At 42.8% G+C, this 17481-nt stretch overlaps 3 protein-coding genes across 3 annotated transcripts; 1 reads left to right on the forward strand and 2 right to left on the reverse strand. All coding sequences in view use genetic code 12, as the record gives it.

Moving 5' to 3' along the window:
• Window positions 1–1124: 1124 nt before the first annotated feature.
• Window positions 1125–3557, forward strand: PICST_64630 (predicted protein; the record flags this gene model as incomplete). The annotated part of the gene is made up of 2 exons (XM_001386375.1): window positions 1125–3275; window positions 3339–3557. Coding segments are annotated over 2 exons (2370 nt in total), but the record flags the coding sequence as incomplete, so codon positions are not given.
• A 1449-nt stretch (window positions 3558–5006) lies between these two features.
• On the reverse strand, window positions 5007–9227 carry MIS1 (mitochondrial C1- tetrahydrofolate synthase precursor). Its single transcript, XM_001386576.1, has one exon. It carries the CDS (start codon window positions 9052–9054, stop codon window positions 6067–6069), a length of 2988 nt encoding a protein of 995 aa, XP_001386613.2. The 5' UTR covers window positions 9055–9227; the 3' UTR covers window positions 5007–6066.
• Window positions 9228–10412: 1185 nt separating this feature from the next.
• PICST_85469 (predicted protein) lies at window positions 10413–16316 on the reverse strand. The gene is made up of 7 exons (XM_001386577.1): window positions 16066–16316; window positions 15793–15924; window positions 15739–15762; window positions 15229–15669; window positions 13151–15180; window positions 12569–13090; window positions 10413–12484 (listed from the first exon to the last, which is right to left on the reverse strand). The coding sequence occupies exons 1-7, from the start codon at window positions 16245–16247 to the stop codon at window positions 10455–10457; spliced, it is 5361 nt and encodes a 1786-aa protein (XP_001386614.2). The 5' UTR covers window positions 16248–16316; the 3' UTR covers window positions 10413–10454.
• Between the last annotated feature and the right edge of the window lie 1165 nt (window positions 16317–17481).

A 17481-nucleotide genomic window follows, 5' to 3' on the forward strand; every position in this document is an offset into this window, starting at 1 on the left:
TGGCAGAGTAAAGCTGAGTAGGCAAAGGCTGGGTGCAAGCTGGTGAAAATGATTGGAGACATGGAGTATGATGTAGGCTGTGATTTGTGAGAGTATGAAGTATTTTAAGATAGTGTCGGTTGTTTTCTGAATCAGAAGGATCGGGAACCAGAATGGAGGCGAAATTGAGCTAGAGTGCAACAGATTGATGAAATACAAAAAGATGTGGAATATGAGTGCAGAGTAGGAGAAATAATTGAGATTAATGACCGATAGAGGCATCTAAAGAGAACTAGAGACTCGGAGTCCGCTGTTGTTACTACAATAAGTTTACTAATTGAATCAAGAGAGCTAATGGACTAGACTGAGTGACAAGTAATGAAATTGTGAGTATGAGAGTTAGCGAGAATCGGACTAGAAACGAGCTGAGAGAAGTTAGACTTGAACTTCCGAATAAGGTGGAATGATCCAGCAGTATAGTGATAGCCGTTGTTATTGGCCGGTGCTGGTTTCACTCCAATGTTTGTTCTTCATTGGCTGCCATAAGTTCTTCTAATAACCACTAGTAAACTCCCATACAAAATCCAAATTCTCACTCCCATAGTTAAGCCTGACCAGCGCGCACAGTTATTTTTGTGCCGGCGCACGTGACTTTCCCCTCGTCCACACAAAAGTCAAGAAACCGCTTCTTTACCCCCTATATTTGCCACACAACATCATCAACAACAGGTGCCCTCTAGCTGCCGTAACCAATAGCATCCTGCGGTGAGGACTACATCCCCGTCCTCCAACTGTCCCGTGCCGAGTGCGAACCCCCACAGCACCCATCTGCCCCACGCCAGTGCCCTCCCTTGGCTTTCTTTCCAGCCCCTGGCAACTTTCCAATTTTCATTCAGCGAACGACCGCTCCAGCGAAAAAATTTCGCCCGCAAAAGTCGCACCCGTGCCGCAGTACTGAAACCAACAATTATCAACAACATTACACATCAACGCCGTCGTCAACGACACAGCTCCATCAACCACAACAACCACGACTACTACATCAACGGCCACTACCGCTAACTACTGCTGTCACAACAACTTTGTAGAGGTCTCCTTTCCTGTGTAGATCACATCAGCATCGTTCCGACCATAGCTGTGTCCAGATGGCCATCCTCCCGGCCAAAACCCCCGGTACCGCCAAACAACATGCTTCGGGGGCCCGGTTCCGTCAGCGGAAGATTCTGGTAAAGCAGCCGTTGACGATATACAAACAGAAGGATCTCCCCAGTGTAGACATCAACAACAGCGAGCTTGAGCCGAGTCAGGTGCACCATCTCAATGCTTCAGCATCAGCAACAAGCCAGCAGCAACGTGACATCCATGCCATCGAGACTGGTGTCGACAAGAGCGAAGAAGATGAAGTCCATTTGCAACAGGTGATCAACGCTGCGCAACGGGCTTTGCTTGGTTCTAAGCTGACTGATGGAAAAGAGTCCGACAAGAAAGATACGGAGTCAGCTTCTGTGTACATTCCGACTCCGGATGCTTCTAAGATCTGGCCCGATGCCCATAAGTACTATGCTGACCAGATATTCAAAGAACCAGAGAGTTACATTAAGTTCAGTGCAACTGTGGAAGATACCGTAGGTGTAGAGTATAACATGGACGAAGACGACGACAAATTCTACAGTGAAGATCTTGTGAAGAACTATCCTAAGATCGTTCCTGCGAAGAAGCTGAAGAACAGCGAAGAGAACACTCGTAAATGCAGCGAACTAGAGTACGAGATAATCTGCGATAAGCTTGAAAAGACCATTGAAGAAAGACAACCTTTCCTCTCCATGGATCCAAGCAACATTCTCTCGTACGAAGAACTTTCTTCGTATATTATAGAGGAGTTCAATAGCTCAGTAAAGACAAACAATCCCTACGTTCAATCAGCTAGCGGCTCCATCAAATACATCTCGGCTTCGACATTGAAGGAAAAACTTGCCAAAGAGTTGAAGTACGAACCGTTTGTGACGGAATTTGACAAAGATCCCGACCATGCATCTCTATCCAATGTTAGATCAATTCCCAAACTCTTTGAGCTCTTTGGAAAACCCATCTACGACTACTGGAAATCGCGCAAAATAGAAAGAAAGGGCAAACTTATCCACCCCATGTTGAAGTTTGAAGATCCCAACGCCAATGAAAAGGACAACGACAACGATCCGTACATCTGTTTCAGAAGAAGAGAATTCCGTCAAGCCCGTAAAACAAGACGGGCGGATGCTTTGGGCGCTGAACGTATCAGATTGCTCCAGAAATCCTTGCATAGAGCCCGTGACTTGATTATGTCTGTAGCCCAACGAGAAATCTTGAAGTTGGAAAACTGGGAAACCGAGAACACCATCTTTTTGATGCGCTGCGAAGGTAAAAACTTGAAGAGATCCATTGGTGTCAAGGGCGATGACCATTTGTTTTACCCTCACAAGCGGAAAAAGGTCATCAAGTCCAAGGAAGAAGACGAAGAAAAAGAAAGGAAGAGAGAAAAGAGAAAACTCGACTCACGCGAATCTTCAGTATTACCTGGAAATGCCACTATCGGCACCAATGCCGTCAACAAGGACAAGAATGGTCTTCAATCTTCATTACAACAATCGGAAGGAACATCTTCCAACACCCAGCCATATGTCAAATTGCCTCCTTCCAAAATCCCCGATATGGATCTTGTTACCGTTTCTTTGGTATTAAAAGAAAAGAACGAGACCATCAAGAGAGCTGTGTTGGAAAAATTGCGCAAGAGAAAGGAACAAGACAAGGGTTTTGTCAATCTTACCGACGATCCTTACCAGCCTTGTTTCAATATTCAGACAAATGAGAATGCCCTGGAATTAAGCCATATCCCATACTCGTCTATAGCTGCTGCTGACTTTCATCAGATCAACAACACAAATTACATCAGTGAGACATTAAAGAAGCTTTTGGAAGAGGGAAAGAAGCCATTGCCGGGTTTGAAGACGTTTAGAGGCTCCAACGGAGAATTGATTCCTTCAAAGGCGTTCCCCCATTTGCTGACGTTACTTCAAGAACGAATCAACAACACCAAGTTCAATTCCGTGAGCTATATCGCCCAGTTGTTAGCCAATGTAGAAACAAACAACTTCAGTGCATACAACAACGGCTATGGCCATCAACATAGACGCCAACATCCTGTAGACAACCAGGATGAATCCAAGTTATCAGATCCAATTCTCAGGTTGAGAAAGAGAGGAAGTAGAGGCAATCGTACTTTTGTAGACAGAAGAGGATTCTTTATGAGACCAGACGATGTCATTGACGACTGGCTTAATCTTGAAGATGAAGAACAGCCTCTTCTGGACAAGTCAGAAAAGTCAGAACCTGAAAAGCCAGGAAATTCTTCGATTCCGAATGTCTATGACTCCAAGATAGATTCCATCAAACGGATGGATTCGAATTGGAAGTTCGACAATGATTTAACGGAATACCAAAGAGGCGCGTTAGATCCATTTGGCATGGATCCTTCGAAGCTCAATTCGATTAGCGACGATACGCAATCCATAAGATTCGGAGCGATGTTGTTATCGAAATCGTATGGTTTGTTGAGGGAGTCTGTTAATCAAAGATACTTGCAACAAGCCAGGATGAGGGCTTTGCAACAACAGCAGCTCGCTACCAAACAGCAACAGCAGCAACAAATGCAACAGAAGCTTCTACTGGGAGCTCCGGGCTCAGGCAACCCCCTGCAACAGAGGCCCTTGTCACTGGGCATGTCTCAGACGTTGTCACAAAAGTCTGCCCTTGGTCGCTCTGAGAGTGGCTCTTCATACGGTGGACCAGCACCTAGACCCACCTCGAATCAAAGCTATATCAGCCGGAATTCGTCGTCAATTTCGGTTAATGGATCTGAAGCTGGTCTTGGTAGAGTTTCGGGATTGCCTAACGGAGACAGTCTCAGCAATAACGGGATGAAGTCACAGTTACAGCTGCCTCGGACGACGTCCAGCGCATTGCAACGTGGTACGTCTTCATCTCCATTGTATAATAACAACAATAGCAATTTTAAGGGTGGTTTAGGCCCAAATTCTAGCTCTCCGGGTCTCAAACAGGGTGGTAGTAACAAGCCAATGTTGGCCACCAAAGAAGGATCACAGTAAATTGCACCAGGTTGAATATCCTTCTATCCGCGGCTCTTGATGAGCTGGTGGAGATGGCTTGGGCAGAATGGACTAACCATTCGTATGTATTATAGCTTGCAATCAGACACGATTCATCATTACTATTAGAAATTGTAGATAAGCAGAAGGGTATGGATCAATGCTATCGAAAATTATGCAAAATCTTCCTTTCCTCAGGTTGTACAGATTGCCTTCATCCAAGGTACAATAAGGTACAAGAACTTTGTGATCTAATCGATATTAGAATCTCCCAGAGGAGCCTATCTGCTTCTTAAATAATCATAAATTGACTTCTACTCTTATACTTTAAGAGCAGACTTCTATCCAATACATATCTAGTTTACTAGGACTGTATACTCCCGATTTGTATCAATTTGCATCACGTGAAAATGTCGAATTGACTTATAAACATGAGACCAGGTGAGCAGATTAATTTGGGTAGTGGAGAGCTTATCTTATCTGAGAAAAGTAACCTTAAAACAATTGGATAATGTTACAGTGAAGCACAAACACTGTACTGCAATACTGTTATATTTTGTGAACTGTTGTATTGCTCTAGTCGTGTGAGAGTAAGCAGGCATTTACAGTGAATCCGAGACGAAGACTACAAGGCAAATTTTATAGCAAAATACAACAATAATCCCAAATATAGCTTGTCTGTTAATCACAAGATCCGATTATACATTCACATTTTCTCGGTAGACATTTACAATACTTTCCACTTCGGCTATGACCCCCCTCCTGACTACTTTAGGAAGTAATTAGTAAGTCCTGCAGAGTGTACCATGTCATCAGAATAGAAATGTGGAGTGGTGTGGCACTATATAGAGCCCCAGATTTCCAATATTTCAACTGGAAATGTGAACATTTTGCTTAGTAAATCTAGAATTGGTTGTTAAATTAAATTCAGACACACACATTATATTGAACTGTGCCGATTTATAACAGTTTTACGATTACTATAAATCTTCAAATTCAAAAACATCAATAATAGTTCGAACCTGTTCTTGTTAAGTAAATCTACAACACTATATTACTTTCTCAATTATTAAGTACCTGATGTCTCGTATCGTTATCTTTGGAGCACACGGAAAGGTGGGTCAACAATTGGTCAAGCTCATTGCTTCCAGTTCGTCGCCTTACAGGGCCACTGCGGTAGTGAGAAACCAAGAGCAGGCTAATCATATTCAAGAAATTGCCCAGAAATCATCGAATATTTCTACGAAGCTTTTCACTGTGGATTCGGCTTCTATAGGTGATTTGGTTGAAGTTATTGTAGGTCATGATGCTGTGGTGTTTACAGCCGGTTCTGGTGGCAAGAACTTGCTCCAGGTAGACTTGGATGGTGCAGTCAAGACATTTGAAGCTCTGGTGATTGCTGAAGTGAGACGTTTCATCATTGTCAGTGCCATCTATGCGGATTCAAGAGAATTCTTCGAGAAATCTCCGATCAGAAACTACTACATTGCCAAACATTATGCAGATCGAATCCTTGAAGCTGAATTCAAGGACGAGTTGGACTACACTATATTGAGGCCTAGCTTGTTGAAGGACGATCCACCTCAAGGTAAGATCAAAGTACTTTCAGAAGGGGACGAAAGTGGCTCAGTTACCAGAGCAGATGTGGCCAGGGTGATCTTTGAGATCATTGACAACAAGGTGACCTTCGGCAGAGGCTATGATTTCAATAATGGTGACTCCGATATCACAGATCCTGAAACTTTCAAGTAGTAGAAAGTAGCAGAAGTTTAAGCTTAGTGTTACCATCAGTGCCAGTTGAACATTCACTTCTAGTTAAACCAAGCATTTGCTAAATCTACACTTGCTAGATCATCCTTTTTGTATACGATTAAGAATATATAATGCATAGCTTTATAAGCATAGAGTAATGTACATAATTTTGGTGTCTATCAAAGACGTTTCGTTAGAAGAGACCTTCGATCTCGCCATCATCATTGACTTCGACATTCATGAAACCAGCGTGGGTAGGCAAACCTGGGATAGTCATGATCTCAGCAGCAAGAGCATACAAGTATCCGGCACCGGCTGAACATCTGACTTCTCTGATAGGAACAGTGAAGCCGGTAGGAACACCCTTCAAGGCTGGGTCATGAGACAACGAGTATTGGGTCTTGGCAATACAAATAGGCATTTTATCGTAGCCTTGTTGAGTATAAGTAGCTATCTGTTGCTTGGCCAATGGAGACAACTCAATAGCAGAAGCTCCGTACATTTTGGAAGCAATGGTCAAGATCTTTTCTTCCACAGTCGAGTTAACGTCGTAGAGGTAAGTTTGTTTGGCACTCTTGTCCGAAAGTTTGACAGCTTCTACAACAGATTTGGCCAAGTCAAGCGCACCAGCACCACCTTCAGCCCAGTGATTAGAAGGAACGGCGAACTCGGCACCAGCCTTGACAGCTTGTTCTTGGATGACAGCAATTTCAGCATCAGTATCGGTTTCAAACTTATTGATGGCTACAACAACAGGAACATTGTACTGCTTAATGTTAGAAATCTGTTTTGCCAAGTTAGCACAACCCTTGACCAAGTAGTCGATGTTCTCGGTGACATACTCAGTAGGCAAAGGTTGCCCTGGTTTTACGTCTGGAGCTCCTCCATGCAATTTCAAGGCTCTTGATGTAGCAACTAACACTACGGTATCTGGCTTGAAGCCAGAGGCTCTACACTTGATGTTGAAGAAACGCTCTCCACCCATTGTGAAGTCGAAACCAGCCTCAGTAACGACAAATCCTTTGTTACCGTTATTGATGGGGTTGGAGGGCGAAGTCAACTTCAATGCTAACTGGTCAGCAATCACGGAAGATGCACCAATGGAAATATTGGCAAAAGGACCAGCATGGACGAATACAGGAGTTCCTTCCAAAGTCTGCATCAAGTTAGGCTTAATTGCATCCTTAAGCAAGGCAGTGATAGCACCAGCACAGCCAATATCTTCAGCAGTGATAGCAATACCAGTCTCTTTTTGGGTTCCAACAACGACTTTACCGACTCTTTGTCTCAAGTCTTTCAATGAAGTCGACAATGCTAAAATGGCCATCAACTCAGAAGCTACAGTTATATCCATTCCAGACTTTCTGGGTGGGAACTTGCTAGCTTCGTTCTTGCCTTCACCGATAGTTATTTCACGAACGAATCTGTCGTTGCAGTCTACAACTCTCTTGATAGTAATAGAAGCTGGGTCTATGTTCAAATGGGCAAACTTCTCGATTTCAGAATCAGTCAATTCATCAGGGTTCGTCTTTGTGATTCCAAGGCTCTGTAAGCGCTTCAACATAGAAGGAGTGAACTTTCTTTCTCCCTTCTTGGCTGGCACCAATCTCTTGTAGAAACCCTTGATGGTCTTTGATGTGGCTTCGTGGAACATTCTGGTATCTACAGCAGCACAAAGCAAGTTCTGAGCAGCAGAGATAGCGTGGATATCACCAGTTAAGTGCATGTTGAACTCGTCCATAGGAATAACCTGAGAGTAACCACCACCAGCAGCACCACCTTTCACACCAAAGGTTGGACCCATGGATGGCTGTCTCACATTGGCAATCGAGTTGTATCCCAAATGAGCACCCAAGGCTTGAGTCAACCCCATGGTAGTAGTGGACTTACCCTCACCTAATGGAGTAGGAGTAATCCCAGCAACCAAGACGTAGTGGCCCTTTTCATTGGTGGAGCCTTCGACTTGTTCATCTAATCTTTCTACAACCGATCTGGGATCCACTTTGGCTTTGAAGTGGCCATAGGGTTCGAGTTCCTTTTCAAGAATACCCAATTCTTGAGCAATTTTGGTAATCTTCTTAGGCTTCTGGGCACGCGAAATGGCAATATCAGAAGGCACGGGAGTCTTCAACTGCAATGGCAAAGGTTGAAAGGCGTGTTCGTGTGCCTTCTTTGCCTGCAAAACTGCTGCATCAAATACGTTGGAACACAACATGGCTACAGTCATGGGGCCAACTCCACCGGGGACAGGGGTAATGAAGCCAGCCTTTTTAGCAACTGACTGGTAGTCGACATCTCCTACGAGCTTCTGGCCGTTCTTTGCTGTAGAATCTTCCTTATAATTGATACCAACGTCAATGACAATGGCATCAGATTTGATCCATTCGGCTTTGACATATTCAGGAATGCCGACAGCAGCCACAACAATATCTGCTCTAGACACTACTTCAGGCAAGTCCTTGGTGTAACGATGACAAGTGGTGACGGTACAGTCTTCGTTCTTCAACAAGGCAGCAACAGGTGTACCTACGATATCAGAACGCCCGATAACAACAGCATTCTTACCACGTAAAGTGACACCAGTAGTCTTTATGAGCTCTATAATTCCACTAGGTGTACAAGGGAGGAATAATGGAGAACCACCACGTTTGGAGAGCTCTCCCACGTTGTAACGATCGAAACCATCCACATCTTTTTCGGTAGCAACCGAGTTTGTTACTAACGTCTCGTCGATGTGCTTTGGCAATGGCAACTGGATCAACAAACCGTTTACCTTGGGGTTCTTGTTCAAACGGTCAATTTCTTCCAACAAGTCTTCTTGGGAAATGTCTTCATCAAGTTTGACAAGTGTTGACTGAATATTGGACAGCTGAGCAGCCTTCAACTTGGAACGGACATAAGCAGACGAGTCTGGTCTGGAACCAACTTGGATAATGGTCAAGTTTGGACGGAACTTAAGTGCCGTGAAGTCGATGGTGTCGATATTGGCAAACTCGTCGTAGTGGGCCTGGTTGTAGTGGATAACCTTTTCAGCGATATTATTTCTGATGGTTTTAGCCAACTTCGTTCCTGAAAGTACGACAGCATCAAGATTGCGGGAAGAAAGTGAAAAAGTCCTTGCAGAGAGTCTTGACACTCTGACAGGTTTTATGAGTTGCTTGGAAATGTGTTTCGACAACATTTTCCAGATGTGTATAAGTCTATGAAGTTGCTATATGGTCAAGTTGCTAGATGCAAAATCTGAAAAATCGAGTCTATAAGGGTCCAAAGGGAACGAATGTTAGCAATAGCGGATACGGCGCTGGAGTTGAAGCTAACGTAGTTCAGATTAGAAGTCTCAGCAAGAACGGAAATACAAAGTTGTTTTGGCGATTCCAAACATCCAAAAAAATTCCTTCTCTTGGAACTCCTCTTCTTATATAGGTTAGCCCCAAAAGAAATACTATGATTCACAGCACAGCGATAATAAAAAATTGGGCTATATGCAGTTCCATACCAAAGTCCATCGTCCACCCAGTGAAAATTTTGAAAATTTTGGTGATGAGTCATTTGGCTCGGAGGGCGGTTTCCCATTGGCTGGCTGGAGAGAATGGCCCCACCAGAGCATAGTCACCGGTGCCTATTTCTGGAAAAGATACACCATTCAGGAAGTCGATATCAGACTCTGTTCCCGAAATCTGAGTTTTTTTGACGTCTCAAACCGTCGATAACTATCGACTAGATAAGTGTGACTCGGACATGTGACTCCGGCACAAGTCCTTGGGCCAGAGTCAGTGGGGGGAGATGAGATCAGGCATATAATACTGGAATCTCTCTCCGTTATAATCACAGTCTGGGCAATACGAATGGAGTCAGAAAGGGCAGGCCATGCGAGAGTTGCAATTTTTAGTACATTGTAGCAGAGGTAGGAATTGTTAATATCGACCCAGCCACCGTTCCTTTTACTACTGTCGTTCCTGTTTCATTTGTGGATTCTGATACCCTCTTACTATTTTGTTGACTCGGAAGATAACGCATCGCGCGAAGTCATACGCACAAAGATCCACCTGCTTGTGACTCCGCGAATGTGTTGCAGAAGATAACAATCAGCTGCAAAATATCGGCTGTATGCATGGAACTTTGCAGCACGAAAATAGATTATACTTGGCCCTTCTTCCGAGACTTTTCTGTCTTGTTTACTTTGGTACAATCCCAACAACCGTCTATCCTAGTTGCGTCGTCTTGTCACCAAGACCGTTTGTAAAAGTATGTACAGGAAATCAAAGTCAAAAGTATCCACTTCCTCTAGCCCGCAACCAAGCTCAACTCATTTTGGTGAAGACTTATGTCGCAGATTAGAAGAGGAATTGGAAAAATATGTCAATTGAACGTCGCCATACGTTCCAAATATATTCTGTATTTCTTGAAATACCCCATAATTTACTTAAACTTTGATTAAGCCTTCTAATTCAATTTGCTCTGACATAGGCTACTTACGTAAAGACCAATGATTATTCAATAAATATTTTATTCTCTTACACTAGGGCCAAACACCCATATGAGTATTAAGTATTAATATATCTGATATCTATAGCTGATATATCATTCTTCTGTTTCTGCAGTGACATACGCAGACTCGGGATCGGAGTCTTCAACGGCTCCACCCGTATCTGCATCAACATTTTCAAACCCTTCTGCACTCGTAGGACTTACGTCTCTTTCACTTCTCAATTGTTTTAACATCGCCTGCGCACGAAGCATCACTTGGTCGGTTCTATTAGAAGCATTTGCACCATCATTTTGTCTTCTACGTTCTGTCATTCTTCTCTTTAAGCTATTGACACTTTCATATTCAACTGAGGCACTTAAATGAGCAGCCAGTTCAACATCTCCACTAGCTGATTCCAGATCCAAGAGATCATCCATCGACATCGCTGAATAGAAAGAAAGAGCCTTGCTACGGCGGTTTCTATTTCTTCGTTCCCTGGCACTACTTGTTGATGAAACCAGCGCACTGGTCTTCAACTTCTCCAATAAACTGTCAATGACTGCAGCTCCACTTTCTCCACTGGTAGAAGTATTGATACTTGTCTGGTCACCTTTATGTTTCTTTGGTTCAGATTCCTTGATTTCAGGATCGTCCACTTCATCTTCTTCATCATCAATGTCGTCATCATCATCGTCGTCGTCACTTGAAAGCTCGGTATCACCCTTGATTTCTTCCTTTTTCTTATTCTTCTTCAATGATTCCTCGATGTTCCTCTTTCTAGTTTCATACAACCGTTGGTCTTCTTCTTTCTGAACATTCTCTACGTGGGCTCTCTTAAACTCATTAACGAAGGTTACAAATTTGTTGAAGAACCCACTTCTACTGAAGGAATCCTTTGGATTCTCTCCGAAGTATTCCATCAAAGAGTCAAACTCTTCCAATGTCCTGTGCAAGTGATTTTGTAAAAGCGTACTCTTCAATTTTGCCTTTTCCATCGGTTCTTTCACTTTAGATAAAACCTTATCTTGAGGATGAAGTTTGCTTTCGTCGCTTAGATTTCCTTTAGATAACGAACTTTGAGCGTTACCGATTTGCTTCTCAAATTCGATACAGTCCGCCTCGACTTGTTCAATGGATATGTTTTGTATGACAATTAAGCAACTCAATTCATCAACAAAGGATCCATACTCCGGAAATGAATTTCTGACGATCTTTTCAATGTAATGCAAAAAGGTCATCGAGTTCTTGTCATCTTTCATAAACTTTAACCTTTGCAAAGTATCCAACTTGAAACCCATTGCCTGCTTCGAACTATCATTCATGAAATTACCAACTGATCTGATAATTCCAAGGACATGCTTCAAACTCTCTGAATTTCTAAGATGCCTATTTGCTTCGTCAAGAAGCAGCAACTTCCTGACAAGATCCTGATACTCCTTGTGATACGTTTGAGTCAACAAAAGAGCCCGTGACCTTGATTTCCAGTAGTGTCTCAAGTTGAAACATAACTCAAGAAAGATTCTATCAGGCCTCTCAAGTTCGTCTGGATCTTTTTTGGGTTTCATGACGGGATCTGAAAGGTTTAGTGAGTACGGCGTGAAGTTTCTGGTCATCGAGTCAGTGATTTCAATGAGAGCGTCGCTGTTGAAGAACTCCAATACACTAATGTTTTCAAGCACATCATCATCACATCGTAATACCTTGAGAATAAAACGATCTACAGAAATACTGGCAAACATATGAAGATTGATCCCAAATTGCTGTGCCAAGTCTCTACTTAAGAATGATACCTTCTTCGGCTTCAGTGGTTCATTACTATTGTTAACATTCTTTTTGAACTTCATAGTCGACTCTTTGGCAGCAAATACCTTCTCTACTTCTCCTAACACACCTTTTTCAAGCAACTTATCAGAAAGTTGGTTGTGCTCGATATCAGTCCAGAAAGTAGAACCTATATTCTCGATTTTGTCCCAATGCATCTGTTTCAATTTGGCCTTGGGTTTGATTAAAGGAATCTCGATTTCTGTTTGTATCCCTCTTGGCGAAGCAGGAGTAGCAGGAGTTGCAGACCCAGACAGAATTATGATAGTTACGTCACGTTCAGCGGGAGTACTTAATCCTGATTCAGCTAAAGGAAGAAGAGCTCCTGGAGGTGGTGGAGGTGGAGGAGGTGGAGCTCCAGAAGAGTTCATAAATCCTGGCAAAGGCGGTGGTGGAGGTGGAGGACCTCCAGAAGAGTTCATGAATCCTGGTAAAGGCGGTGGCGGAGGAGGAGGTGGTGGTGGTGGCGGACCTCCGATATCTGTTTTAACTGTCCTCATAAACTCTGGCAAAGGAGGTGCTGGTGGAGGTGCTGCTATATTTACAGTCTCGGAATTATTGACCATAAAGCCAGGCAATGGTGGTGGAGGAGGGGGAGGTGGGCCACCTGTGGCCACAATATTCATGAAACCTGGTAACGGTGGAGGAGGTGGTGGAGGAGGTGGTGGAGGAGTGATGGCTGATGGGTCTATCTCATCATTCAGAGCAAGTGTAGCTCCAGATGAAGAATTCCCAAAAAACAATAAGGGAGGTGTTGGTGGTCTGAGAATCGGGGAATCGTGTTCATCTCGCAAGTCAGCATAAGTTCCCACGATTTGAGGTGTCTTTAGTATAGAAGCACTTGGTCCCAAATGATGACTATTACCTAATTGCCGATCATGAGAACTTGATTGGTGTCCATCGGAGTCAAACTGTTGTTCATATGCACCTACTTGATGTCCACTAGAAGCAATATGGCCACTATAACCTTGATTTCCACTAGATTTACTAATAGTATGAATCGAAGAGTTCAATGAGCCAACTGTATCACTTTTGTCTGAGCTAAAACGTGCAGACAATGCTGATTGCAATTCTTGCATCATGTCCTCACTTTGTCCATTGGGTTTGTCGTTTGATACTCTGAAGTGTGTTTTCTTTGTAGTGCCTGAGCCATAAAGTCTACGTTTTTCTTCCTCTAATACGTTTATCTTTCTTTGCAAGATCCCTATTTGGCTCTCCTGGGAGGCAATCACATGTTGGAAAGTAGTTTTCTCCTTTCTTAGCATCTGTACAGTTTTATCCCATCCAAAACCAGATTCCTTCTCAAGTTCTGCCTTTTCTTCTTCCAACTTCTTGACCGCAAATGACAAGTCTTTGGACTCGGCAATCGCCGTCTTAGCTATTTCATCACTGGTTAACCTGTCCATAAGTCTCAGAATGGAAACACTTAATACGGAACTAGAATCGGACCCAATTGTAGAAGATTCAGCTACAACATGTTGCACTACCGCTCTTATAAGAACTAATAACTTCGAGACGTCGGAAGCAGATCTACCAGTTTCGTTGAGGAGAAGAATGTTGCTGATGATTCCGGCGAGAGAATATTCGTTGGAATTTTCGTCAAGATCTCCGCTGCTGGTGGTAGTTGCGTATTGAGTTTTGAGTTCATCGAGTAATTCTGTAAGGTTCATTTGGCTGTACTCGGTTCTCGGAGGAATTCTGCGGTCTTCTAACTCCATGAACTTGTTGTAATCTTCTTCAGCAAATACTTCGTATTTTTCTATTTCTTCGTTGATTCTTTCATCCTGAATCAAACGGATCTTGTCAAACACTTTTAGCAAACGTGAATCGTTGAATTCCCTTCGAAGAGAGATTCTTTTCGACAAATTATGTGTTCCCTCAATGAATGCATTGACCAACAACAACGTTGTCAAGCAATAATCCTTCAAATTGGTATCTCCAACTGATCTATCAGGAGCAAAATACTTGTCAAGAAAAGACTCTAACGAATTCAACCACGGCTGGAATCTAGCATAGTCACCTAGTAGATCTTGTAGATTAACCAAATTATCCAAGATCGCCGGGAGAAAGATGTTATCCTTATATATGGATAAGAAAATCAACACTTCTGTCACGAGGATTCTGGTAACCAATCTTGGAGAAACCAAGGAGTAGATCAACGCCTTGATAAGGTGAAGTTTGGTTTTAGTATAACTAGACGTCACAGATATATTGTCGATCAGAACATCTTCCTCTTCGTCTCTTTCAGCATTCAATATATGTTTCATACACTTCACAATTATACATTCTTTGTCCAATTCATCGTCGTTTTTAATGCTCTTTTTGTTTATTCTGGACAAAATCACTGCTAAAGCAGTTTCACCCTGGGCATCATGAAACAGTTGGACCCATGTGCCACTGTATTTTGGCTTGTACTGGTTGTCCAGAAGTCTCTTTTCTAACTTTTTATACTCTCTAGTCGTGAGTTTATTAGACATAATTCTGGAAACAAACCATTCAGGTGATCCATCTTTAATTTTACGTTTCTTTCCACTTCCACTATTGAGAAAGAGTGAGCTGTCTTCTCCCGAATGACTCGAATCAAAGGACTTCTTGTTCTTACTTGACTCGTCAGAACTTTTCTTAGACCCTACACTGATTTTGGAAATCACCCTCATAGCAGGGTGTTGTCGTGATTTCGTTTTCTCTAATTCGGTATTATCACTGAAGATACTTTCTGCCTCACGAGCAGACAAATTATCTGTGCTTGGAGCATCTTGCTTGTTAGACAATGGAATATTCGGAATTGATAGAGTCACTTGCCGTGTCAATGACCTGAGGTCAAACCCTGTGTTCGTCTCAGCTTCGCGAAGTAGCAATTCCCATTTTCTCTTTGTTGGCTGTTCTCGTAAGGATTTTACAGCCTTATCTGTAAATACTCGTGTCGAGAGCAATGTCTCAAAAAGCTGGTCGACTACATCAGCTCTCGGTATCTGGTGCATATGAGAGGCTACGGCTGTGAAAGATTGTATAGTATGGCTAGGCGTTGTCGACGTAGGTGTTTTTACTTGATGGAGCAGATGTGACTTTGATGAAGAAGCAGAAATGTCGCCAGAGGTCGCAAAACGAGTCATCTTTGATCGCGTGGGAGAATACGAAGGCGAATGCAGACACAGATCTGGTAATGAAGTTGTAGAGACGTTCAAAGGTGTAACGCCGTTATTATCACTGCCATTATTATTACTATTGTTGATATTATTAGTATTGCTGGTAATGTTGGAGTCGTTATTAGTTATTAGGTTATCGTTGATTTGATGGTGGATAAGATATGGTTTGAAAGAAGGAGGTGGCATGAGATCTTCGGTGGAGAGACCATAGCCTACGAGGTTGAGTCCTATAGATGACAACTGTTGATCCTGACGAGGTTGTGGCTGCTGTGTGTAAGGCTGCGTTTGTTGAGAATGTTGCTGTTTGGGCTCACTGGTGCTGGGACGTCTTGATTTGGGATCCAACGAAGAGAAGCTATCTCTGCTTAGGCCATAATAGAGACCGCCAGCAGGCGCTATTTCGGCATATTTGTTCCTGGAATCACTAGACATTGAAGAGTGTCGTGGCGGTGATCTCGTGCTAGAGTTTGAAGAAATGCGAGACCCTACAGCAGTGGAACCGGAAGCGGTACGATCTGGAAGATGTTTCACTACTATAGGTTCTCTAGCAATAGACACTGCATCATAGCCTATAGCATGGAAGGATTCACCTCTCTTATGTCCGTCTGGTGTTTGACTAGGTATAGAATGAGTAATATGAGCATTTTGAGCATTATGAGCATTGTGGGTAGTATAGGGTTGACTACTTGTAGGTGTCTGGCTGGAATTGTTAGAATGTTGGCTGTCAGGATAATATGGCTGCTGTGATTGTTGTGACGTATGCAGATGTTGAGATTGCTCAGTCTGTACAGACAGTTGAGCCTGCTCATTGCCAATAGCCGCCGTGAAGTTGAGAATAGAAGCCAGCTTCGTTAGTTTCTTGAGGCCCATAGAAAAGGACATCTTCTTTTTCAGGTCCTCATTTCTAGTTGTTTCTGAGGGAGTATACGGCGTTGTCATTTTGTCATGGTGGTGAAGCAGATTCAGCGGTAAGATTGGCAAGGATTAGGGTCTGTCTGACAAAGTTTGGAGACCGGAAGTTAAGGTTTGGCAAATTGAAGAAGAAAGAAAGTACAGGGCTACTTACTGTAAAAATGTTTAAAGTGTGATCCAGATATTGGACTGTGTGTAGGAAATAACAAACAAATACACACAGGTCACGTGAATATATCGAATAGTATAAGGCTGGAGATTGGTTAGGATCCTAGACGTTTTTGTAGGGTCTAGCGTGTTTTCAATATGGACCGTGTATGTGGATCAGGTGTTACTTTGTTTTTGGATGTGGTGAAAAAATTCCAGTCCTTCTGTGGGAAGCAGCCTGAAGCTGGTGGAGGAGGAATGTCGTGGAGAACGCGTTGTTGACACTGCGACATGTCTGAGCGACATGGCACGGCGTACATATGATGGAGGAGAGCGAAGCCAATTATACTAGGTATAGAGAGAGAGAGAAGACAGCAGAGGGTGGTTCAGAGTAATTATTCTTTGAAGCGTGAAACTGACAGTCTGGGGGCTAATTTTGAACTATTTTGTAAGTGCTAAGAAAGTGAATTGAGCACGTTAGAGAAATTGACGAGGAAGTTTCCTCTTCTTTTTCTCTCTTTTTCTCTCTTTTTCTCTCTTTTTCTCTCTTTCTCTCCTATCTCTGATTTGTGTGCTGATTTATGTGTGATACTGGAAACACATTCAATTGTTACAATATCACTCCATTTTCCCAGTACTGAATCAGACTACTTCGTCTTATCTTCAGTTAAGGTGTACAAGACAGCCTAGACAGATCCTGTACATATAGAAACGGCTGCAAACTGGTGTAAGTTGCAGCCATTTGAAGCATACTTAGGGGGTTATCCTGAACCGATGTGAGGTAAGTTGGACCGCAGTTTGTTCGTGGATATTACAACTGATTGAAATGTTATCACTGAAGTCAAATTGTTGGATTTGGTAAGAGCCTTTGAATATGAACCTTTGAATATGAACCGCAATATTCATTCCAAGATCAAGACATCCAATAAAAACTGACGAATTGGAATAGTGCAGAACATTAAACTGGCCATTGTCCTATCTATTCAATATTATATCCTCAGTTTGAGTTCCACTTTGGCTTAGTCTAACTTCTCTATGAAGCCACTCTTCTATCTTTCTATTCACTTCAATATAGGTCACGTGATCGGAGTCTATTTGTTATGGTTTTGCGCGG

This window comes from Scheffersomyces stipitis, chromosome 8, assembly GCF_000209165.1.
Source record: "Scheffersomyces stipitis CBS 6054 chromosome 8, complete sequence".
NCBI lineage: Eukaryota > Fungi > Ascomycota > Pichiomycetes > Serinales > Debaryomycetaceae > Scheffersomyces > Scheffersomyces stipitis.